At 47.6% G+C, this 26,230-nt stretch overlaps 1 protein-coding gene across 1 annotated transcript in view; it reads right to left on the minus strand.

The window, feature by feature from the left end:
* LOC138567264 (protein Wnt-7b-like) overlaps positions 1 to 20,499 on the minus strand; it is a 285,438-nt gene extending 264,939 nt beyond the window's left edge. The window contains exon 1 of the mRNA XM_069645295.1: positions 18,691 to 20,499. Coding sequence (XP_069501396.1) covers positions 18,691 to 18,764 — 74 coding nt within the window. The 5' untranslated portion in view covers positions 18,765 to 20,499. The remainder of the gene's footprint in view (positions 1 to 18,690) is intronic.
* Positions 20,500 to 26,230: the final 5,731 nt, after the last annotated feature.

The raw sequence follows: 26,230 nt of genomic DNA on the forward strand, positions 1-26,230 counted from the left end.
GCGTGGCTGTGCCATTACAGCCATGACTGAGATGTATGAGCTAGCTTCAAATTACAGGGGGAGCAAGACTGTGGGGATTCAGTCTTTAGTGAAGTGTTAAATGGAGAGGAATGTTAGAAAAGAAGGGGTTGTCTCACATGAGGTGAGTAGATACACAAGAGCAAGCAAATTTGGTGCAGCTGTTATGGGGCAGTAGACTGACAATGTCTCTTGGCCTGTCAGAGTGGTATCCACTGATGTCACCTCATCCAGTTCAATTCTATGTATTTATTTATTTATGTGGTCATTTGTGGAATGCCAAGTCCCGGGGGTATCACAGCGTTATGTGAATCCAGGCATGACACATTAGCATATAAAAACAACCAAATTACAAGCATACTATACAAGAAAAATCCTTATCAACAGAATAGTCAGTGGAGTAGAATGCAAGGTCAAGTGGGGGAAGTACAAAATCACTGGTATTTATCGAACAGCCAGGTCTTGACACGTTTTTTGAAAATAGGTAATGAGTGCTCATTTCTGATATAGGCAGGCAGAGCATTCCAGAGCGAGGGTGCCGTGTCACGGAAACTGACTCCGCCAGCTCTCTTGTTCTTAAAGCAGTGGTGAACAATGAGGAGCAGGAGCTCGATCTCAGCACCCGCACCAGGACAATTTGCGAGATACAATTGTTAAGATAGAGGTGGGCTTACTTGTGAATGTAGCTGTGACCAATGGTCAGAGTTTTGAATTCTACACAAGCTTTGACAGGGAGCCGATGGGCTTCCCGTCTGGTGGCAGAAATATGGTTGGAGCGTTTAAGTCCGAGGGCAGCACGCAGTGCTTTGTTTTGGAGCAGTTGGAGTTTTGCCATGTCGGTGTTCGAGGTGACCATCAGGAAGACATTACAATAGGCCAGTTTGGACAGGATCAGTGCACGGGCGAGTGTGAGGCAGTTGTTGGGTGAGAGGAACTGTCTACTCAGCTAAATCAGCCTTGCTGTATAAGCAGTGGATGAGGCAAAGGCATTTATCTGCCTGGTCATGGATAAGTCAGCTTCAAGGAAGACTCCCAGGGTTGTCATTTGCTTCAGCAGAGGTATGGTTGCGCCATCAATGCAGAAGGCAGAGAAGGGAGTCTGAGTAGATGTCTGAGTCAGTGAGGAGAGCCAATGAAGAGGAGCTCGGTTTGCTCTTCGTTTAGGCATAGGTTGTGGTTGGCCATCCAATGTTGAATTGTACTGTAAACTGCTGTCGTGAATGTGGTCACCTGAGATTGGGATGAGAATTTGGGTGTCAATCCCAAAGTTGGTGTAAATGACCTCATTGGAGTCGAGGAGATTGAAAGCCATTTGAATGCATCCCTTGCAAACGAAAACCCATTTCAATACAAGCTCATCTCACGCGAAATGCACACATTGGGTTTAATGTAAAACTCGCAAAATGTGAAGAAATACAAAGGAAAGTAAAACATGAGCATCCTCATTTTAAACAAAATGTGAAAGTTTAAAAAATAAACTGTAAGGGGGAATAGGGCATAAATAGAGGGGAAACAGAAAGGAATGAAAAAAGACAAACAATAAAGAAATGTGAAGTAAATGGGGTGGGAGAGACCAGCCTGGCAGAAAAAAAAGGTTTTGTAATAAAGAAGTGAAGAATATAGCTTAAAACAGAAACAAACCCCACGTTTCTGTGAGATGGCTAGCGGTGAAATTGTAAAAATGATTTATTGAGGTGGCTGCAATGACATGGCCGCAATGGGTTGGGCATTCAGTGGCATGGAGCTCATTGAGATTTCGAAGATCCAGCGAGAGTATAGCACTAACTGAGGTCCTGAAAGGGACAGACCGCATAATGCTAACATCAGGGGGATGGTCACTGTAGGAAACATACTCAAGTCCTGGAGTTTACAAACACCACTGTGCCCACTCAGGGTACAGCTCTGTCTGAGCAGAAGCCAACCCCAAAACCCACTGGCTAGTCAGAGTGTGTATTGAACTAAGACCTCGAGCTGGGGTTTGACAGATGCCAGTACAGGATTAGCACACAGTGAGAGAAGTCAGACTATGGCATTGCTGAAGGCCTAGAGATGGCAGACTGACACTGGTGCCGCAGTGACATCTTATTGTCATTCAGGTGATGGCATTGCATGAAGTTCTGCACTGAAGAGACATGCAACGGTGCAACATTGACACAGAGTGACCAATTAGAGAATGACATTAGGGCTCATCATAAGTTGTCAGGTCGGACCGAATGCCGACAATTCGAGCACCAGCATTTTTTCCTGACCGTGGAAACACATGTTTGCCTGTTCAGGGGTATGATCTACCAGCAGGCCTGACCTGCTGGGAGTTCAGGACCCTACCGGCAAATAAATGTCAGACGCACCGGCACCGGTAATAATGGTGCCAGTAATTGCACCAATCCCATCCCATGGAGTCCTATGGTAATACCGGGCTATCTGGTGACAAAAATGATAAGGCAGTTTTGCCGGTATCCCTTCACTTCTTTATTGCAAAAGCTTTTTTTTCTGTAACTGTACTGAATCAGCAACTGGGCCACTCACCAATTTCGGTCCTTGGCCCAGCCACTCTCCCCTGCACTGCCTCCCTGGCAACCCCTGCACTGCGGGACTGTCTCTGTATCCCTACAGCCCCCTTTCCCAGCACTTGTCTGCACTTATCCTGCACTGCCACCAGCTGGCCCTCATTATTTATCTTGTATTTTACTAATCACTTTGTACTGCACTTCCCCTCTCCCTTTCCCCCCTGCACTTTTCCTGTCCTCTTACCCCTGCACTTGCGCGATCTGAATGACACCTGGCCTAGTAGGATCGTTTGTCTGTCTCCCCTGTTCCCCCCTCCCTGCCTCGTCGCGCCTTGAAACACTTGTGTATAGGCGCGTTACAAATGCCATATCATATCATATCATATCATATCATAATTACCGACGGGATACTGGCAAAACTGCAATGAGGGCCATTGTCTGAAATACTGGAGGAGGCAGAGAGACATTGACACAGGCATGACACAGGGGAGACTTATTGTTCTGATCTCTGTCCTGGTCTTGGAGAAGGCTAATATAAAACAATGACTAGTCCGGCCTGGGCTATCACAACTCTGCCTTGTGCCCGGATAGTCCCTCCTAGGGACACTAAACATAAACCAATCTAAACAATACTGTTTTGTGACGATAGAGAATAGAAACATTGAAGCACGGAAAGACTGGCAGGGATGTGGAAAAGTTAATCGCATGTCGGTTTCACCAAATAACTGTCCATAGATCAAGCATTATGATCCCCAGAAGCCAAGACTCCCTTGACAGCAAAATCCTTGAAATAGGGTCTCACATTAACTGATGCGTCTCCAGACCTAGGTTCGGGGAGTTGGACATGGGATCCCAGCCAAGTATTGAAAAATGATCTCAACTGATGAAAGTTCATTGTGGACTCCTCCACTGCATGCATCTCTCGCTCCCACCAAACAGCACAAAGGGCCCTTCTACTCCCAGAGGCTATGGACAATGACCTTGTCTGTGCACTGCTGGCACCGGGTGAAGGGTCGCCTAACAACGGGTACAATGCTGGCAAGAGCCAAGGCAAGCTTCTATCCTGTCGAGGAAAGATGCCCAAGCATATTGCCAGAACAGGATTATCGTATGGCTCCTCTGCCAGTTTACTGCACAGGCACACTCTCCCCCGTAGACTGGAGTAGACGAACAAAACAGAGCTGAGCGGGCTGCACATCATGATAGGGGGGCATTAGGCTTGCGTGTGAGCCAGCGTGGCCCTCTCTTGTCATTCTACCATTCTCTCAGGGGTTGGTTGACCTTCGTCTCAAGACGCGGATAGACATGTTAACGTAAATAGCCGCCTTAGTATGGGCCAGTCAGCTCTCGTAGACCTTGACATTAGCCTGGTCTGTGAGTGTAACACTCCACCCCACCGTTGGGGGGTACTAATCCCTATTCATGCCTCCTTGTTTTTTATTTATTTGAAGCATCTCATAGACATGCCGCGTGTTACAAAAGCCCAGATAAATGCATACATGCATTGCTTTGTTTTTCAACTCCTGTTCACTGTTAAAGTCAGGAGCTGGTGGGAGCACGCTGATTGGCACGTGCTAAGTCATAGTCATACGTGTTAAAGTGTCAGGTTGCTTGTGCATGTTCCTCTTCTGCACCATTCTTCAGGGCAGTGCTGTGATGGAGTTATGTGAGCATATCTAACCTTACAGGATAAGGCGCAGCTCTTAAGGAAGAAGCGTGCAGCTGACTGTGTCTCAGCACCTGCGGCCTTCTTGATTCTGACATGTGGCTGACTCTGCTTAAACCCCACGAGCATGTCAGAGGCTCTGCCCTGGCAGGTGACTAACCCGGTTCTAGCATTCTCATCCTTCCAATTAGAGTGGCATGCCAGCCTGACTTGGGTCTCCCTCTCCGCCATTTCCAACTTAAATGGTCCACAGATGTTTAGAGCATCACTCTGTTTCCCAACTGGCCAGTCCACCTCAGAGAGAAATAGTGATTTTAGGCAGAGCACACACCTGGCCTGGACGGAAAGGGAGTGCACTGGAGACTGACTGCTCCCACCCGTTCTCTCAACACTCGATGCCACAGGCAGTTCACAACCACAGTAGAACACCCGCCCAGCAGCAGCTGGCATCCCTGGCCGCCTACTGGCACCTTTCCAGGGATGACAGTAAGCGTATCTATTAGGGCTGCCATGCCACTGCCTCCAGGGAAAGCTGGCCGAGAAAGGTGGTGGGCTCGCATCCAAGAGACATGGAGGTGGCCACCAAGAGTCAAAAGTGTCTGTGGAGTAGATCTCGCTGAACGCCAAAAGTTAAGGGAGCCAGGAAAGCACCTGCAGAGACATGGTCACCAGGTCCGATCATGCCCACTCTCTCCTTAAGGGCGTTTGCTTTGGGACCACATGGCAAGTAGTCCCAGGCCAACATTCCATGTTTCAAGTAGAGCAATCAACCAACCTCCCGCATGCAATATGCCGATAGCGCTGTATACTCTAAATATTGTAATGTTGCATCCTGTCTCGTCTGTGAATGGAGAGGTGCTGCAAGCAAATGGCATAACAGAGTGATGTAATGTGGAATACTTACATAGGGGCCCACATGAGTGTTCTGTAAGAGTGTGATGGTGATGAGTGATCTGGTGGGTGTTCCAATTTTTATTCTCAAACTGGAAGGATCTATTTAAGTAAAACTAAGCAGGAGTGAATTATACATGAAGCGTCAGCATGATCCTTACAAGGTGTGTGCTGCAGGCCCGGATACTGATTGTCGAATCACCGATTCCACAGCCTTTCGTATTAGTTTAGTCCCTCTACTTTCAGTTCTGAGAAAAGAGCCTCCAATTCTACAACTGCGCAAGATGTCCTGTTAACAAGTTATCCAGCTCAGCAGGATTTGAAAAATCAAGAAGAGTAGGCACCCACTTTGAAGACATTCGGAAGTATAAGTCAACAATCCTGCACGAAATCTATACCTTTCAAGCGATTAAGCTCGAGAAGTCTCTAGTTCTGGGCCATGAATTCACCTTTCCAGAGATCTGGAATATTGGAAGTTACCTTCTGTTACCAACAACATTCACCGTTATACACACTGTATTATTGACTATGCCATTCTAGGCTCAGTCTTGGTTGTCACAGAATTAACATTCTGGAGTTTGACCTGCGGTACAAAGTGTGGAGACGCCTGGGCAAATAAGCCACCAAAGTTCCAGGATGGATCGAACACACACTCCAACCTCTCATGCAACCAACATTACATGGGGCCTCATTACAAGAGTGCCGGTCCGGTAACAACGGTACCGGTAAGCTTGCCGGTACCCTTGTTACCGGATCGGCAAACTACGAGGTCTGCTTGCGAGTGCCTGTCAGCCCAGCAGGTCTAACCCTCCTCCCTCGCTGCATCTCTCCCCTGCTGTGTTTGTAGCAGATACTTCCTGCTTTTCCATCCTCTGATCTGCCTTTTGCTAATTTTCCTTCTTCCAGACAACTACGGTCTGGATACCCCTGGTGACGCACACTAAGACACTCTACGGATAACCATAGATGCTCTGATACTACTACATTGGTGATTTGGTGCAGTGTAAACGTATATTAACATAACATAACATAAGATTGCAAGGCCTGTTCCATGATAAACAATCAGGGTGCCAGTTCTTACAGAAACACCAAAAGAGCCCTCATTTCTTGAGACATAAAATCCTCAAAATCCCTAGACAAGAAATCATCTTCTATCCCTTTTCCTTGTGATTGGTTGGGGGCCTATGTAATTGTAATTGTAATTCTTTATTTATACATTGCTTATACACAGGTGGAGTGCTTCAACGCGCCTCAAGGCAGGAAGGGAACAAGGAAATACAGGAATCATTCTTAGGCCTTGAAGTTTCCAAATGAATCTAAACAGAGAACTAGCATACTAGGCCTGACAGCATTTTTCCCAGTGCAAGTGCATGAAGTGTCACAGTTGGGTGGGTAGGGGGGGACAGGTCAGACGAACATTAATAGTCCTAGTACATTTAGGTCATGCATGCGTACAGATGGAGGTGCGAGGAAGAGGCGGTGGGGGAACAAACGTGTCCAGTCCAACAGGCCCTGGGTTAAGCGCAGAGAGGTCGCCTCACTCGTGCCTAAACTGAAAGTGCATGAAGAAATGCTGAAAATAGTGCAGTGGCCCGGAGGCAAGTGCAAAGACTGACAGGGTTTGGGGGCTTGGGACCTGTAAGGCTCTGAGTTGAACCAGGTAACCAGTCAGCAAAACTGAACAGAGTTAGGGAGGAGAAGAAGGAAGGAGGGTGGAGAGAAAAAAAGAAACAGAGCACCACACACTGTGGGTAATAATAAGCAGCACTCAGATACCTGAGGGTTTGTAGCGCTATATAAATGCCAAATTATTATTATTATTATTAGAGGTTAGCAGGGGAGAGGGAGAGAGAAGGAGGAAGAGAAGAGAAATGTCTTAAGGAGCTTCTAAAACTTAAGGTGCTCTGTCTCAAGATGGAGAGAGGCAGGGAGGCTGTTCTAGAGGGAGGCACCTGCAGAGGATAAAGATCTGCCCCCAAATCTCTGTTTGTAAAAGCGGCTCACCGGCAGAGAGTTGGAGGAGGACGGACGAAGGACTCTAGAGGGAGAGTATTTAGGAAGAGAGCTTTGTAGATAGTGCGGGCACCGACCCCAGAAAGCCTTGTGGATTATGCAGAGGGTCTTGAACTTGATCCTTGCAGCCATGGGGAGCCAGTGGAGGGATTTCAGCGCCAGAGAGCTGTGGTCCCTGGGCTTGAGGCCAAAGATAAGTCTTGCGCTTCTATTCTGGATGAGTTGTAGAGGACGAAGAGTAGAAGTAGGAAGATTGAAAAAGAGGCTGTTGCAATAGTCCAGCCTAGAGAGAACCAGGGCTCTCGAGGTGGTGAGCCTCTGACAGAAAGTGAGAATGGTAGAAAACCTCTGAGGAGGTGCAGTTGGTAGTGGGACTTTTTGGAGATGTCTGAGATATGAGAAGAGAAGGAGAGAGTGGAGTCGGAGAAGACCCCAAGATTTTTTGCCTCATTGGTAGGTGAGGGTTCAGGGCCAAGGGAGGCCGGCCAGTGTGAAAGTGGGAAAGCGGGAGCTAGGGTCCCAATGAGGACGATCTCTGTCTTGCTAGCAATCACGCAAAGATCTTTAACAGCACACCAGGACTGAAGTGCAGATAGACAGTCAGGGATGAGCGAAGGGGACGAGGAGGCTGAGGGTAGCCCAAAAGAGAGCTGCGTGTCATCCGCATAACATTGAAAGTTAGAGGTAAAGGTAGAGATCCTGTGGGCCAAGGGGACCATGTCGGTATTGAAGAACCATGGGGACAGGTTAGATCCCTGGGGGACACCACAAGTAGAGAGAGTGATAGAAGAGAGAAAGGACCCAGGTTCCACCTGGGAGGGCTGGTCAGATAGAAAGGAGACAAGCCATGCCATGGTCTTATCTGTGATGCCCAGAGTATCACAGAGACAGGTGATCAAGATGTTGTGGTTAACCGTAACGAAAGCAGAAGAGAGGTCAAGGAGAATGAGGATAGAGGAAGAGTTAGAGTTAAGATTTGATAGCTGGTCTTCACGGGTGTTCAAACGAGCAGTTTCCATGCCTCTGGATGCTCTAAAGCCAGTCTGATGGTCATGGAGACAACCAACAGATTCAGTGTGGAGGGTAAGTTGGGTGATAGCCAGCTTCTCCAGGATTTTTCCCAAGAAAGGGGTGATAGAGATCGGGCGATAGTTTGCTGGAATAGACGGGTCGGCAGAGGTATTTTTAGCAGAGGGTGCACAAGAGAGTACTTGATGGGGGAGGGGAAAACTCCAGTGGTGAAAGAGAGGTTGCAGAGGTCGGCCAAGGCTGGAGCGAGAGTGTCAATGTTGTCCTTGATGGTTTTGGAGGGGCAGGGGTTCACCTGTTTGGAGGAGGTTTTCATAGACTGGTCTAGTCTAGAGACCTCATCATGTGTGACAGGGGAGAGCGAGGAGAGAAGAGGGGGAGGGGTGCTGGCAGCCGAAAGGGGCTCAAGAGATGTTGGTGCAGGAGGGGGAGCAGAAGAGAGAGAGGACATGATGTCCTGTGTTTTGGTGGTGAAATGTGCAGCCAGGGCCGAGCAAAAGGCCTGGGTGGGTACAGTAGAGAATGTGGCTACAGTAGGGTTGGCCAGCTCCTTGCAGACTTTAAAATGTCAACCACACCATTCCCATTAAAAGACTGCATTCCAACATGGGACTCGATGGACCAGCCCTTTGCTTGCTTGTCACCTTCGAGCACACAACACCTGTCAAAATAGGCATATTCAGATTGAAGTCCTCTGCCCTGAATATAGGTGACCCACAGGGATCAACCCCATTCTCAGAGCTTTTGTACTTCTAGATCAAACCTTTAGCTTTACTCCACAACCAGGTTTCTCCCTTGTTTCAGCTCTGTGCTGATAGTTCTCAGATCGCTCCTAACTGGCCCAACTCCAACACCTCTCCTGATATCATCTCTAGCAGTCTCCAAACAGTGCAAGAAAGATTGACAGTCAACAACCTTAGTCTGAACACAAGCAAAACTGAAATCCTCTTTTTTGGATATCCCTTCACTTCCTCCCTTCCTCTTCACTGCCATGTTTCCTACTTTTCCCAAAACTGGAAAGTATCTTGGCATCCTACTTGATACTGTGATGTCATTCTCCCGCCATATAAACTAAGCCTTGCGTAAGGCTCAATTTCCAATCCTCATGCACCTGGCCCCTGGACATCTATTGGAGACCCGAAGGTGGGGTGTAGTAAAGGGTTGGACTCTGAAATTTGCCAGGCCTTGGCCGGGGCAGGTAATGTCAAGGGAAGGTTGCTAGAAACTCAAAATGTTGATAGTACGACTTATCAAGTAGCCCAAGGTGGAGAGATGAAAAGCTTTGGAGAAAGGTCTCGCCCAGTGGCTGGTTTGAACTTGAATGCTCCACAACATCAGAAAACCCCTGTTCATGAAGGGCAGGGTCTTGCAGCAGCAACTAGTCATGTTGCAGCTTGTGACCGGTCGTGTGGGGTTGCTTCGAGTTTGAGACCTATGAATAAGAAGGCAGTTCCAGCCGGGGGTCTGACTTTGCCAAGCTTGATCCCTGCAATTCAAGCAGCCTCTAGAGCCGACCCTATGAGTTCAGAACTAACTCCCTCGGGGCAACCAGCCTTGCGTCTGAAGCCTTCTCCGGAGCTTCCTGTCCACCCTGCAATCTTAAATTATGAAAATGTGAGCCCTGATCCCCTGGAGGTAAATAACAAGGGGGGTCCTGGGAGACTCTCTGCCAGACATGAGTCCTGGTGACAAGAGCCTTACCCAGAGTCTTTAGCTCACTATCTTTCACAGAGGAAAAATATCCTAAACATATCAGTCTTTGTCCTGCCCTGGGGCAGTCCAGCTCCGAAATGCTAGGCAATTCTCCTCTGAACAAGAGTACCAACAGCAACCCCAGACACGTGTTTCGGTCTGGTTGAACTTCATCAGTAGGGTGTAGCTGTGCCTCTCTAAGAATAGTGAGCAAGGGGTCCCATCTGGATTCCCCTAGTAACTTAGGGTGAGACCCAAAGTTACTTGAAATATGCAAATAACAAGGGGGGGTCCTGGGAGACTCTCTGCCAGCCATGAGTCCTGGTTACAACAGCCTTACTCAGAGTCTTTAGCTCACTATCTTTCACAGAGGAGAAATATCCTAAACATATCAGTCTTTGATCCCCTGGAGGACTCGAGGCAGTTTAAATTTAAATAGTACTTTCAGAAGCAGGACCCACTGCAATAAAGGGACTGTCTTGGGTGTGGAAGGTATTTTGTTTAAAATCTTTTCTCATGTCCATATTTTTTCAGACTGTATGTTGTGTGGTGGATGAAATGTGCGCATAGGATTTAACAATCCACATATTAGAGCTTGTTTGATCCAGTGCAGAGACTTGCTGGCTAACATGGGAATTGAGATTCTTCTGGACTCCACGGCCCAAATATGCCACAGACATGACACTTGGTTTGAGGATATTATCTCCGGGGTGGTCTGAAGTGGAGACGCGAGGACACAGAAACTGGCAGGAGCATCGAGACAAATTTGTTAGCAGCACAAGCTCCCAGAGCAGCCCAAGTTGACCGTGGGCTCACAGTTAATGTAAGACCCAGTATGATGATTTGTAAGAAAGCTAACGACAGTGTGTAGAGCTGTTCCCCAGCAAATTTCCACCATACGGGGGGTAAGCAGAATTGCTTCTTGGGTTAAAAGCATGGGTCAAGAGCAGCAACTTTAAACTGATTTCTTGGAACGTGTCCAGGTTAAATGCCACAATTATCGATGAGGAATGGGTCACTTTTATCACTGGTTATGATAACATTTGCCTACAAGAAACGTGGGTTAAGGCTGCTCCGACACTCAGAAGTTATGTTAGTTTTGCACTGGAATCAAAAAGCGTAGGCAAAGGTAGGAGGAGTGGGGTGTGCTTACTTATATGAGGACATCCCTACTCTGGTCAGCTGAAAGGGTGGTGGTTTGAAATGGGTTTGCAGTGGTTGTTCTGTTGAAAACCAGGCCAGGTATAATAGACTTGCTGGTGGTGAATGTGTAGTTACCAACAAAAAACTGTCAATCGTAGAATGTTTGTTTGAGGAAGGTGCTGGGGAACTTCTGGAGTGTGAAATCCCATGTAATGTTCTTATTGTGGGGGATTTTAACACCAAGCTGGGATCAACAGCGAGGGATGGGGTCGACTGTTGTCAACTGGAGGTAGAGCATGGAATCCTAGCCAGATGTCAACTGAACCCAAGAGAAGACAGCTGGGGTAAAGAGTTGAGTGCTTTCATGAAGAAATGTCACATGGTTGAGTTAAATGGGAGCTGCAACGGACACCGCCCCACAAAGTGTACCTGTAGACTGGGTAAACATGGGTCTGTTATAGACTACTGTTTGGTTGACGGCTACTCCTTTGTTAGTATTGTTGGATTTGAGGTGGTAGCCCGTTTGGACAGTGACCATTTTCCACTGGTTGTGGCTATGGGGTTCTCTGGACAGACCCCTGCTCAGGTGGAGGAAAATGGCAAGAGGGTAAACCAGTGCCTACTGTGTATGAGTCAGGGCCACTGGGAGATGGTCCTGAAGGTACATAGGGTTGTAGATAAGTTGCTAGAGCTCTATGATGGCATAGTATGTATTAATTTCCAAAATGAACTACTAGAGCTACTAATTGGTGAATGTAGGAAACTGCTATCGAGTAGGAATCAGACTGAAAGGTCAGATCGTGGGAATGGGGTTTGGTTTGATCAAGAATGTAGGTTCCTGAAATGGAAGATTAATGGGGCAGTGAAAAGTGGAGATATGAACTCCGGCCAATTACATGCTCTTAAAACTGATTTTAGAAAGCTGTTGAAAGTTAAGACGAGAGAATACACAGTGAAACAGTGGGAAAGGTTAGCGCATGTGGTTTTAAACAATAACTATAAGCTCTTTTGGAGCTTAGTTGGTAGAGAGTTTGATATTCCAAATAAGGCTTACCTGTGTTGTATCTCAGGTGATAAGTGAGTGCCCCACTACACAAACATCTTATGTGAAGTGGGAGGGGAGAGTGTTTCTCTGCAGTGTGACCCGGGTGAGGGGGGGGAGCTTATAGTCTTTACACAAGGGGTGATCTTGGAGTGTATCGCTGCTCTCCCAATGGGGAAGGCGGTGGGTTCTGATGGCCGTCGGTTGGACCTATTGAAGTGGAGTCCTGTATGGTGGGCCACTATTCTAGGAAAACTTTTTAATGTTCCTGGAAAAAGGCTACAATTGTCCCCATTTTTAAGAAGGGCACACCTAACGACCCCCACTGTTACCGCACAATCTCACTCTTGGATATCCCCAGTAAGATCTTTAATAAATGCCTAAAGAGGAAAGTCGAAGATTGGGCAGAGGGTAATACAGTGTTACCTTCCTCTCAAGCAGGGTTTCGTAGTGGGTTCTCAACTATGGACCACTGCTTGGTTCTACATATTCTATTTGAGAGGTATTGTCTAATAAGAGGGGGTAGGTTATATGTGGCCTTTTTGGACCTAGAGAAGGCGTTTGATACAATTAACAGGCGGTCTTTATGGCAGAAACTTAGGGACCTGAATATACCCTCGAATCTACTGCAATGGATTCTATGCAGGTATTCAGATACCACTGCTGCTGTACAGGCAATCAATCAAGGTCGGTTAACGGAGGACTTTTCTACAAATTAGGGAGTTAACCAGGGTTGCTCGCTGGCCTTGGTACTGTTCCTTCTATTTTTAGCCGACTTTAATCCTGCTGAAGTAAGTTCAAGGATCAATCTGCCCCGTTCAGGGGGCAGGTCATTCGATTGGACTGTTATATGCTGATGATACAGCTTTGATTCACTTGACCGCCTCAGGGCTGAAAGCTAGTCTTGACTATGCCCCTGATTATTTTAAAACTAATAAGTTAGCCCTGATTAGGGACAAAACAAAGATTGTAGTTTTCAGCAATGGCAGGAAAAGGGTAGACTATTCATGATATCTTAATAGTGAGGAAATCGAGGTTGTGAACTCATTTTGTTATCTGGGGCTGATCTTTGATAGTAACGGGAATTGGCGCAAGCATTTGGACTCTGTATATCTGATGGCCAGGTCCAGGTTAAACAGGTTAATTAGATTCTACCATACATTTGGTGGGCCCATGCTGGCCAAAGCTATAGAGGTTTACAGGTGCATGGTGTGGAGTATGCTACTGTATGGTAGTGAAATTTGGGAGAGTTCTAATTGTGAGAAGTTGGAGGTTGCCCAAAATAGGATTATGAAAAGGCTGACGGGTCTCCCCTTGGGAACCCCATATTGTGCTCCTGCGTTTGGAGTTGGGAATCAAAAGAGTTGCCACACAGGCTAAACTGAGGCAAGGTGCCCTTTTTTCAAAGGTTCTGCAGGTACCCCTGAAAAACGATAATATTCAGTACCTGTTATTGGAGATGGCAGGCTCAGGTTTTTGTTCAAAGTTCAAGAAATTTCAGGAGGGTCTTAACATACTGTTGACAGCAAGAGACCTAAGCCTGACAGACCTAAAATCAATGGTTAAAAATTGGATACTTAGCTGGGACCTGGCCCAGGAAGAGAATGTGGTTCAGGTTTTGGGCTCTTTGAACGTGTATGCGGCTATGAGAATGAATGCCGAGTCAGTGGGTAGTGTGTGTAGTATCCCCTCGCCTGACTGTAGGCGCTCTATTTTACTAGTGCATTTAAACATGTTACCACTAAGAGCCTGCACCAATCGTGCACTGGGAGACCCATCGGAAAAATGTATGTGTGGGCTAAAAGTAAGGGATGATCTGAAGTATTTTCTGATAATATTTAGGTGCTACTTGGACTTGCAAATAGATATACTAAGGCCCTTCTTTTTGGAAAACCATATAAGGGACTGTAAAGCAGCATTGTATTTTATTTGGAACTGTCCGGATCTTGATTTTATTGTTAATTTGAGTACTTATGGGAGCAAGGCTCTGATAAGACGATTGAAGAATGTTTTAGTTTGAAATTGTAGTGGGGTGAATTTTTAACAGTGTATTTTAAATTGATTTTAAATCTTGTATAATGTTTTTCTCTTATGATGCATTTAATGTTTATGTTAATGGAGAAATCCGATCAATAACATGTATTCATTAATTCATGCCCTGTAGGTCACCCCTTACCTGGAGATTCCCTAGAGGTGGAGCTTGCAAGAGCCCAGGTTATCTTAAAGCTATCCTACTATAACAGTGCCCACACAGGCCCGAATCGCTGCCAAATACAGAAATTGAGACTCATTCACAAAAGGGCAGCCAACCTAAATGTGCATCAGCCTTGGGCTTCAGGCCATATGCTGGTGGCCTATGGATGTCCAGATCCCACTCAAAGTCCTCTATTTGACCCATAGGGGGTACCACAATAAGGTGCCCAAATACCATACATCCCTGCTCAACACGTACCACCCCATAAGGACCTTCACATCTGCAATAAAAAACCTATCCATCACAAGTGTTTAAAAAACTCTGGCATGGAGGAAAGTCCTTTTTGGCCTACACCTCTAAAATATGGAATGACCAACCCAAAGAGATCAAAGCTGAAGCAATGTTATGTTATGTTATTTGGCATTTGTATAGCACCTACTGCCACTGGTATGGCCTCAAATCGCGGTGAGGATGAATGCCCTATAGAAGACCGAAGGCTGAGTTGAGAGGTAGTGAGAGGAGTGGTAAAATGCGTGTGTGCGTTTATAGCCTGATCGAAGGTAGGAAGGGAATGGCTAGGTACCTAACAGCAGCCCATATTAACAGGGACGGTGGCTGTGTCAAATGATTAAGCAAATCAAGCTATGTGAACAGCTGGACCAAATTTTGTGTGGCACTCAGCTGTATTCTATGGGCGGGGCACTCCAGCCGAAGGTGATGAATGCTTAGGCTAGGGTATGGCCAAATAGTGCACATGTTAAATGTGTGCAACTATGTGAACAGCTGGAACGACCCGAAGTGGGACTTCAATGCATTCCTTGGGATGCAGTACACGAGTGTCAGCAAGATACAGCAATGGGCACATTCATAGTGGCAAACAGTCTGCGAAAAAAATGCCAGTGTGTCAAAATAGAAACAGATGTGAGATTTAAGTGGCAATCTAAATTAGGATCCCTTGACAGTCAAAATGCAAGTGAGGTCAAATAAACGCAGTGGCGAGCTTGTTCCCAACATTTATCGTGCCCTGAAGACCTACTTGTTAAAAAAAATGGCATTGCTTGATTTTCAAGGAAGGTAATCACGCTCTGATGCTACAGGTGAACGTGGATTGGGTGCTTGGAGCCTGAGCCTGCACCATATTTCATCCCCTCTTGATAGCTTTCACTCGCAAAGCTGGCCCTTTTTCAGGCTTGGTGTAGATGGGTGCCCTTGCTGGGGTCAGCAGGAGAGGCCAGCATGTTGTGCATGGATCTATCATGTTTGCTAACGAGGAATGTTGATTACAAAAAAAACTGAATGCAAAAATGTCGATTGATTTTCTCTTCACGCAATAATATATATGGGGGAGACCTCCCACAGCCCTTTCCGTCGCTCAGTAATTGAGTGATACCATCACAAATGGCAGTTTGGTACTTTTCAGGACAAACTGCTTGGTAATATTTGTTGAAAATAGTACATTTCAGAGTGCATTAGGTAGGGTGACCAGATTTTCAATTCGAAAAACCGGGGCGGCCAACACCATAGTAGGACTACACCCCCCACACACCGTGCCCAACCCTGCATTCTCCTCTACCCCCAAACCACCCCACACCCACCCCCTCCATCCCACAGTAGTTCCAGCACTGCTAGTGCTTATAACTTGCCCGTTTTTACCCTGGATATTTGCATAAAACAGAGATTTTGCTGATACACATTACAGTCCTTGCTGTCTATTTGTTGACCAACTGGTCTGGTGGCACAATTGGTTAATGCATGAGGCTGGTCCCTGTAAAATTGGGAGTTCGAGCCCCTCCTGCAGCAAAATTCTGAGTGTAGTGTATTGTCTATTTACCTTATAATTATTGCCTACCGTCCTTTTCCCCAAAACTGGAACAGGGTTTTTAAATTTAAAAAAAACTCGGGTGGAGGGCCAAATTCCGGGACTGTCCCAGCAAAACCTGAATGTCTGGTCACCCTAGGTCAATAGTCAAAACCACCACCTGTGCACTATAGTAACTGATCAAACTGGCAAACTTTGGCCCCAAAAAATGGTCCAAGCTGCCATGCTGGTGCATCCCTTGCGGCACCTGCCTAGAGGTCAGAAGTGGCTGGATCAAAGCACGGACGGCTGTTGACTGTGATTGACAGTTTCTGTCGGTGGTTAAAGCTTGTACTGTGGATTATGGTGGCTTGCACTATTGCTATTGCATGTGTTGCACATGTTCTGTGTGCGAGGCACGCTTGCACTGTAGATGTATGTGCTATACATGTTCAGTGCACAAAGGAAGTGTGCAGTGCTGCTGACCGTTCTGGATGTGTGAAGGAAAGCTGCACTCCAGTTACTTATCTTGTATCTGATCAGTGTGTGAGGGAAGTGTGCACTGTTGCTGCCTGTGCTGGGCCTATTCTGCGTGTAAGAGACACCTGCTGTGGTGCAGCCCGTGTTGCACCTCTTCTGTATGTTAATGGAGCTTGCACTGCTGCTTTTCGTGCTTAGCCTGTTCTGGGAGCGAGGGAAGCTTGGAACGCTGTTGGTTGGGCTGTACCTGTTCGCTTTGAGGCAGGCTTGCACTGCTGCTAGCTATGATGTATCTATTCTGTGTGGTCATGTGCAACTGTATGATGAAGGTGTGTATTCAGTGTGTGATGGGCACTTGCACTGCTGACCTCTGTGCGTAACCTCCTCTATCTATAAAAGAAGTTTGCACTTCTACTGCCTGTGCTGTATTTTTTTGTTTTCGATATAAGTTGGTGCTTTAGCACCACCTATAAACTGAAATGAATGCATTGGAGTACAGCTAGGAAGAGATGGCATATAAGGGGGGACAGAATGCTTGTAGGTGTTGTTTGGTTATTCACCCACCTATTGACAGCCCATGGCAATGCTAACCCCTATGGCAATTCCCACCCATTTCCTGCCGCTTTCTCCCAAAATACACCCACCTGGGATCTCTTTGAGCTAACTTTTTCAAGACTTAAAATCAAACTTTGAACTCGCGGTGCCTGCAAGGATTTTGTTCAAAGCCGTCATCGGAGAGCTAATGATTTAATTGGTGCTGTAAACATGCTACCGCTGTAATAAAAATGGCTTAACCAGTTCTGCCTTTAGCCACTTGGTTTATGAGCAGTATGCGTCCTTTACTGAAGTCCTGTTAAAAACAAGCATTAGCGAAGCCAAAAGTTTTGGCATGTGTATAGGCATTAGATAGGCATTTGCCACCCAGTATTATCATATGCCCAGGTACGTGCACCATGTTCAAGCCGCTACCATGAATGACTAGTGAGTACCATTCCTGCAATGCCTGGCAAATACCTTTCCCATATCTACACCGAAGCCAAAACTGTTGCCATTGCCAATGCGTGTTCTGTGCACGTTTGAGGGAAGCTCATATTACTGCTGTCTGTGCTGCAACAGTTCAGTGAGTCTTTTAGCAAAGCTGGCACTAAGTCTGTGATTCATCAGTTCCGTGCGCCAGGGTGGCATGCACAGCTGCTGTTTGTGTGAGATATGTTGCCATTGCTGCTGGCAATGTGGATGAAATCGCTTGAAATGCTGATGCCTTTGCTGTACTTGTTCTGGTTGCAAAAGAAAATCACACACCTATTCGGTATAATGTTCAAGTTCTCTGTGTGAAGGAAGTTTGCTTTGCTCCTTCCAATGCTGTTGTATTTCCACGAACTAAGGAAGCTTGACTGCTGCTGCCTGTCCTCTGACTGTTCAAAAAGGTTGCCTGCACAACTCCTGTTCGTGCTGTAACAGTTCCTTCTGTGTGTTGAGGAACATGTGTACAGCCACTGCACGTTCTGTCCCTGTCTTGTCTGTAAAGGAAATGCATCCTGCTGTTGCCCATGCTTTCCTAAGGCATGTGTGTGAGGGGAGCTTGCAATCCTGTTCTCAGTGCTGTAACTGTTCCCTGTAAATTTGAGAGAAGCTTGTACATATTTCGGTGGTGGTGGTGGTGGGGGGGGGGGTGTGTGTGTTTGCGCGTTACTAGGGTAGTCCTGAGGGGGCTATAACCCCGGGTCTTTTAGTTGTAGCCCTGGTTAGAAACTCTGGGACTCCAACCAAAAGGCTAGCTAGTGTTGAGTCCCAAAAGCCGTGACTTTAACATAGCCCCATATCTTTTCCAGACCTAGCAACACCCATGTGCGTGTGTGAAAGTTTAATGTGCAAAGGTGTGTAGCGGCCAATGAACGCCTGTGCTTGTGAAATGGTACAACGATTGGGCTGGTGGGAAGGTGAGATCATGTGTTGCTGGCCAGGTCAGGAGCTCATGCTGGTGGGTAAATAATACTTTTGCACTGGTGGGCATGTGGATGGTTGGCACTAGCAGAGCTGTGCGAAGACAGTGATAGGAGCTTGTGCTGGGCTGTTGCTTTTTTTTCTCCAGTGATTTCAAGCCAACACGCTTTACGGCACCAGATTGACATCCTAAATACATCAAAGTGATTAGAGGAGATTACATGTGTAATTTGTGCTATGCAGGAAATCATAAACAGTTTCTCCCTCACTTACCCGTCTCCGCATAGCACAAGTCCGATATAGGGTAGGGTGCGACACAGGTGGAGGAGGCTTAGGGTCACCCGCATGCTGCTTGTACTCCTCTTGGCACTATACCTCTCTCCTGGCCTCGACACTCCACGTCACTGAAAAGCCCCTTCTGTGCTTCTCTTTCTGTGCCCTTGATGTGCCACTTCTGAAAGGTTTTGGCTGTCTCCTTGGCACTCTTTTTGGTGTTTGAAATCTTGGTGCTCCGTTTATTGTTTCCCTTCAGTTTCTTTTTCGGACCCTTTTGTAGTGTGTTGTTCTGCTGATTTCCTTTGGCTCTCTAGTTAAGAGTTCCTATTGTTGCTCTCCTTGAAGTTTCTCTTAGTGCACTGTTTGAAGCTATTCTTGGTGCTGCGGTTTGTTGTTGCACTCTCTGTGGTGCTCTTTTTGCGGTTCTGCTCTCCACTTCTTGAGGTGGTCTTTCAGATTCTTTTCCTGGCTTTTCTGTCGGGTTTCCTCTTGTCACCTTCTTGACGTTGCTCTTGTGGCTCTCTATTTAGTGTTTTTCTTCAGCCTCTTCTTGGTGTTCTGCGTGCTGCTTTCCTTTGTTTTTCTTTTTTTAAAATCTTTTTGGTACTGCTGCTGCTCTTCGTTCACTTACTTGGTGTTCTACGCTGTGCCCCTTTTGCTATTCCACTTGGTGTGATATTTGGTACACTCTTTGGTGGTGTCCCAGATATTCCTCAATGTGATCCTCTTGACGCTCTTCTCGCCTCTCTTCCGGGTTTTCCCCTTGGTGCCTTTCTTCAGGTTTCCTCGGGGTGGTCCACTTGGAGCTCTTTTGATCTTCTTCTTCTTGGCGCTCTTCAAGGCACCCTTCTTGACATTTCTCCTGGGGTTCCTCTTGGTGTTCTTTTTGGGGAGCACCTGGGTGCTCTACTCCTGCCCTGCTGGATGGTCTTCGTCTTGCTGCTCCTTCCAGTGTGTCTCTTTGCATTCTTCTAGGTGTTTGTATCTTCGTTCCTGTTGTTATTTCTGTAGGTGCTCTTTGAGAAGCAGTTTTTGGTGTTTATCTTGTCATTCCTATTGTATTCTTTCAGTGCTCCCCTTGGCACTTTTCGTTGCCCTCCTCTCAATGATCCTTTTCGCAATCTCGTTGTGTCTCTTGGGCCCGCCCCTCTTGACACGTATTGGCACTGCCCTGAACAGTCCACATGGCACTCTTTTCTGTGTTTCCCTTGGGGTTTTTTTTGTTGTTGTGCTACTGCACATTCCACTCGATTTTTTGTTGGCACTCCTATCACTAGGCACTCCTGTCGGTGCTTACCTCAGTGCTGCAAGACAGGAGGCCGACTGGCAAGTTGGCAGTGGGGCAATTGTCAGGATGGGACACCTGGAGGCTCCTCCTTGACATGTGAATACCAGAGGCCCAGTGCAGAGTGGAGACACTTTGGCGGGAACTGTTAGCGCCACCTGGAGGCTAAGCACTGACGCGCGGTGCCACGCGAAGGCTCCTCACAGAGGACCAGCTAACGCGTGGTGACTTGGAGGAAAGAATCGCTGAACACCTGGTGCCCTTGGAAGCCGGAGGAGCAGGGCTTGGCTTGGCGTGTGTGCCCTCGGAAGCCGGAGGAGCAGGGCTTGGCTTGAGGGCTTTCCCCAGCCGCCGAAGGGATTCTCTGCGGCGGTCCCGCACACCGTCTTTTTCCCGGGGATGTGGAGGACGGAACATCAGCCAATCGGTTTGCGGTTTCCTGCATTCTTTTAGTCTCGCGCTTATTTCCCCAGCTGACACCGAGTTATGAATTTTCCCCCTGAGCAGTTGAACAAAACAGAACTTGCCGTTGTTCAGGTAAACAGAGCTTGTCTCCCTCCCACCAGCGTCTCTCTGCCAAGAGGGGCAGGGTGGGGGCGGCGGAGGTGGGAGTACCTGTGCGGGCGCGAACAGGGCGGCAAGTGGGGGTGCCGCCTCGCAGATTTCTAAAAGAATATTACAATAACTTTCACTGCTTAACCCTTAGGTGGGACGGGGCTGCAGGGTCATCTGGAGGCTTCAACCAAGGCCTGGCCGGCACGGCGACATTGGAGGACTTCTAGGCATGTTGGATACGCACAGCAGGAAGCAAGACACTATTCGCCACACACCGCCACCAATATGTTCATAAATGAGACGCGAGGGGCTAGACATGAGCAGGGAGTAACTGCGCGTTATCAGGCAGTTAGTAAACCCATCAATTATTGCCGTACAAACCCCTGCACAGAAAATAGTTGAGGCTGCCAGATCTCCCTCCCCTGGGGACAAAAGTCTCGGCACTGGAAGGTGGACGGATTGTATTGTGATGTGGGTACATAGTGAAATCATCAGAGCTCCTCTTCCTCGTCCCATTTCTTAGGGCTGCATCAATCACCCCCCCCCCCCCATCTCTAAGTGCTGATTGCTCTCCTTCCTCCCAATTAATTCACCAAGCTTTGAATATACAATGTACCCAGGATCACAAGATAGTACCATGGCGAATTAATTGGTATGGCGCTGTGATGCATTTGGTTAGCAGTCAAATGCGCATGGCATAGGCTTCTAGCCCTTTATATCATTTATGGGATTCAAAGCCTTTCCAACGTTCGTCTAGTAAGCTAATAATGCACAAAAATCGCTGATGTATTTTCGTAGTGGATTATGTCAAGAGTGTTTACAATGCTACTTGGTCCCAGCCGATCTAAAGGATGATATGATATGATTTGGCATTTATAACGCGCCTATACACAGGTGTTTCAAGGCGCGACGCAACATGGGAGGGGGAACAGAGGGAAGACAGAGACAGCGATCCTACTAGGCCAAGTGTCATTCAGATCACGCAAGTGCAGGGGAAGGGGTAAGAGGAAAAGTGCAGAGTGGAGGGAGGTGGGGAATGTACAGTACAAGGGGTAATAGAATAAATAAAACAATAGGAGAAGTAGGGCCAGCTTTTGGCAAGTGCAAAGGGTAAGTGCAGACAACAGGAGTCAAGTGCAGGTGGGGAACTGTGTGGATACAGAAAAACAGTCCCCAAGTGCGGGTGTTGCCAGGGAGGCAGTGCAGGTGTGTAGCTGGCAGGGGAGGGGACCTGAGCCCGAGATCAGAGGGTGGCCAGGTGACCAGTACATTTTTCACCCAGGAGTTCAGCAGGGGAGAGGAGGAGAGAAAGCAGAAGCAAAGAGGAAGGTTTTGAGGTGCTTCCGGAAATAGAGATGTTTCTCCTCAAGTTTCAGGGAGGCTGTTCCAGAGGGAGGCCCCAGCTTAAGAGAGAGATCTACCACCAACTCGTTGCTTGGAAAAGCAACTGACCCTGAGGGAGTTGGACGCGGATGAGCGAAGAGCTCAAGAAGGAAGATATGTAGCAAGAGAGAGTTTAAGGTATTGAGGCCCCAGGACCCAGAATGCCTTGTGGACAATGCAGAAGGTTTTGAACGTAATCCTCGCAGCCATTGGAAGCCAGTGCAGAGATTTCAGTCCTGGAGTGATACGATCCCTGGGCTTGAGTCCAAGGACAAGTCTCGCAGTCCTGTTCTGGATGAATTGCAGAGGGCGGAGAGTAGAAACAGGGAGATTTATAAAGAGGCTTTTGCAGTAGTCCAGCCTAGAGAGAACCAGAGCTCTGGAGACAGTGAGCTTCTTGGGGAAGGAGAGGAAAGGAAGAATACCCCTGAGGAGGTGCAGCTGGTTGTATGACTTCTTAGAGACGTCAGAGATGTGAGGAGAGAAGGAGAGTGTGGAGTCGAAGATGATCCCAAGGTTTTTTGCCTCGCAGGTGGAAGCAGGAAGAGGGCTAAGAGAGGCCGGCCACAGAGTGACAGGAAAGGAGGAAGCGGGTGTGCCGATGAGGAGAATCTCAGTCTTACTGGCATTAAGGCAGAGATCATTGGCGGCACACCACTCCTGGATAACAGACAGACAGTGAGAGATGAGAGGCGAAGAAGAGGTGGCCGAAGGTAGCCTGAAAATGAGCTGAGTGTCATCCGCATAGCACTGAAAGTTGGGGCAGAGAGTAACAATGCGGTGGGCAAGAAGTGCCAGGTATGGGTTGAACAGTCAGGAAGAGAGGTTAGACCCCTGGGGGACACCACATGTGGAGATAGATATAGATGAGAGGAAGGACCCAAGTTGGACCTGGGAGGGTCGATCATAGAGGAAAGAGGTCAGCCACCCCAGGGCCTGACCAGTGATACCCAGGTTATCACAGAGACAGTTGAGCAGGATGGCATGGTTGACCATGTCAAAGGCAAAAGAGAGGTCAAGTAAGATAAGTACGCAGGGGGTGTTGGAATCAAGGTTTGAGAGCAGGTCTTCATGGATGATCAGGAGAGCAGTTTCCGTGCTTCTGGCAGCTGTGAAGCCAGACTGATGGTCATGAAGCCAACCATCAGATTCAGTGTGAAGATTAAGATGGGAGAGGGCCAGCTTTTCCAGGAGTTTTCCCAGTAAGGGAGTGATGGAGATTGGGGGACAGTTAGCCGGGCAGGACGGGTCAGCAGAGAGTTTCTTAAGAAGAGTGTGCACAAGGCAGTGCTTCAGGGGGGAAGGGAAGACTCAAGTGGCCAAGGAGTGGTTGCTGAAGTCAGCTAGAGCAGGAGCCAGGGTGTCAATATGGTCCTTGATGGTTTTGGAGGAACAGGGATGAACCTGTTTTGATTAGACTTTCATAGATCAGACTTGTATAGAAACCTCATCTGGGGAGAACAGGGAAAAGGCAGAGATGGGGGAGGAGAGGTGGTCAAAGAAGGGCCTGAGAAAGAGCAGGGAGTAGAGGGGGCAAGGGGAGAGGAAGAGAGGGAGGCCAGGATGTCCTGAGTTCTAGAGATGAAATGAGAAGTCAGAGCCGAGCAGAGGGCCTGGGAGGGGACAGGAGAGGTAGAGACTGCAGCAGAGTTTGGCCGAGTTTTTAGATGCCGCAGAGACGCAGGCTTGGATGTGAGCTCTCTTCTTGATGCAGACAGAGAGACAGTATTGCCTTTGGAGCACGCGGCAGGTCAGTTTGTCAGAGCATGTACCAGAAGCACACCATTTCCACTCAGCCACCTTGCACATGCGTTTGAGGGTGACGAGGTCAAAGTCGTACCAGGAATTGCATATGGCTCTGGGCTTCAAGCGGATCCTCATGACGGGGCAAGAAATGAAGAGTTTCAGATATAGCAGAGTGGAGCATGGAAAGGGCTGTGTCAGGATGTGAGTCAGCCAAAGGCAGAGTGGGGGATGAGAAAGTGGCGGTGAAAGTCTCAACTGACACACGCTTCATGGGTCGGATAACAGAGAAGGTGGGTGGCAGTGCTGGAATTGGCTTAGCCTGGGGGGAAGAGAGTGTGAGCTGGGAGGAAAGGATAAAGTGATTACTCCAGGAGAGAGGAGTGGTGCGAGGGATGGAAAGGGGAAGGTCTGAGGAGATCAGAACATCCAGAGTGTGCCCTGCAGAGTGAGTCGGGCCAGAGGGGAGAATGGAGAGTCACAGCGGTCACAAAAGAGTCCAGAGGAAGGACAGAAGGCATCCAGGTGGATGTTAAAGTCTCCAAGAAGGAGGAGTTGAGTGGTCGAGACTAGGAGGGAAGAGGAAAGGTCCGCCCATTCAGAGAGGAAGGAGGAGATCTGACCAGGTGGCCGATAGATAGTAGCCACAGTAAGAGAATGGCTAGGAGAGAGAGAGAGCCTGCAGGTGAGGCATTTGAAAGAGGAGTAGGTCTGCAGTGGAATGACAGAGGCAGGATAGGAATGACAGAGGCAGGAATCCATTCGGAGAAAATCAGGGTTACACCCCCCCCGGAGCGGTTGGACCTCGGCGCGGAGAGTATCTTGTAGCCATCAGGGAGGAGAGTGTCAAAGCTTGTGACAGAGCTGGCCGTGAACCATGTCTCATTGAGACTGAGGACATCGAGGTCAAGTTCCTCCAGGAGGTGGCAGATGTCAGAGGAATGTTTGACAGTTGAGCGGGAGTTAAGAGTGGCAAAATGGAGAAGATTGCCTTCCTGGAAAGACTTCTGGGGAGGGGTACAAATCAGAGGTACGCCCTGCGGAGGTAAGCGTTTGTATCCACGCTTAATATAGTGTCAAAGCAATGTACGGTGATGTCATCACGCAGCGCCCAACGTTATTTAACGTGACGTGGTGACATCATCACGCATAGAGATGTGTTTGTCTGCCATTTTGAAACGATAAAAACATAATCTAATATTGAGAAAAAGGGCTTTTTAACCTTACTAATACAATAATTAAAGCATCAGTAAGTGAATGCAAGCTTGTGATTTAAGTTATAAAGATGGAGTTTTTTAAGCCAAAGTTAGCTGTTTGCCCTTACTAATAAAACAATTTAAGCATCAGTAATTGCATACATATTTGTAATTTTTGTTTTGAAGAAATGATTTTGCTTGTTGGTCGTTCGATGTTAAGCTGATATAAAATGTCTAGTTTCTCACTCTGGAGTTAAGAAAACCCAGTAAGGAATATTTTAGCCTGAGTTTGCTACTTAACCTTGTCAATGGAACATTTTAAGGATACGTATATAAGTACATATTTCAGATTTAGATAAAGGTTTAGGAGTTTAAGTGAATGGTCGGTGACTGTCTTACTAGAAGAATATATTATAGAGGTTAATTACTAAAAAACTTAATTTGGAATTCGAACAATGAAGTTACTTGAGCAATCTAATGCTCATAATGCTTGGGTGGACTTACCTGCAGCAGACCATGCTGCTTACTTACCTGCCAGTTGAACCCCTGATCCTCTTCTGTTTTGGACTACTTTTCCTGTTGGGTGGGGCAGGAGCCACTCCCTAGGTTCAGTACACTGGAACTCTTCTGGAAAGCAGGAACTCTTTTCTTACCTAGGCGTGGCTGTGGAAGGAGACACCTAAGCACTACAGGAGGCTATTTAAACCACACCCGATGGATGAATCTTGCTTTGCGTTATTCTGCATTCTCTGCAGCAGAACGCTCATTGTGTCTTCTGCTTCTGATCCTGGGCCTAAGGGAACAAAGGCTTACCATCCTGGAATCCAGTCTTCAGCAGCACCTGTAAAGACAAAGAAAGAACAGGTTAGCACTACGGTCTTCAGTGGCAGCGCATCTCTTACCTGGTCCATCGGCTGTCACCAACGCCTCGCGCTGCATTCCGGCATCTGAAAGACAAAGGCTTACCTACTCTTCGCATGCTCCGGAGGTGTTCGCACTGCATTCCGGCACTTGAAAGACAAAAGCTTACCAGCTCTTTGCACGCTCCGGAGGCCTTCGGCGCTGCATCCCGCATCTGAAAGACAAAAGAAGGTGCGTTTAAAGACATTGGGCAACTTTATTACTCACGTGCCATTACTCCTTCCCACGCAGAATCCAGTGGGTATTCCAGCACCCTTCAGCTTCTCTAAAGCTCCGAACTGTACCTGCAAGATAAAAGGGACAGTTAGTGCGCATCGTGAAGCAGGCTACAAGCGCTTACTTACGTGCTTCCAGGCGCTTCTATTCCTCACGCGGGTTCGATCCTCAACTCTCATCAGCCCGCCATCCGCCATCGCCGGAGCCCTGCAAAACAAGAGATATCATTACAAAAGAC

Source organism: Ambystoma mexicanum, chromosome 2p, assembly GCF_040938575.1.
Source record: "Ambystoma mexicanum isolate Mex_15411 chromosome 2p, UKY_AmexF1_1, whole genome shotgun sequence".
Lineage (NCBI taxonomy): Eukaryota > Metazoa > Chordata > Amphibia > Caudata > Ambystomatidae > Ambystoma > Ambystoma mexicanum.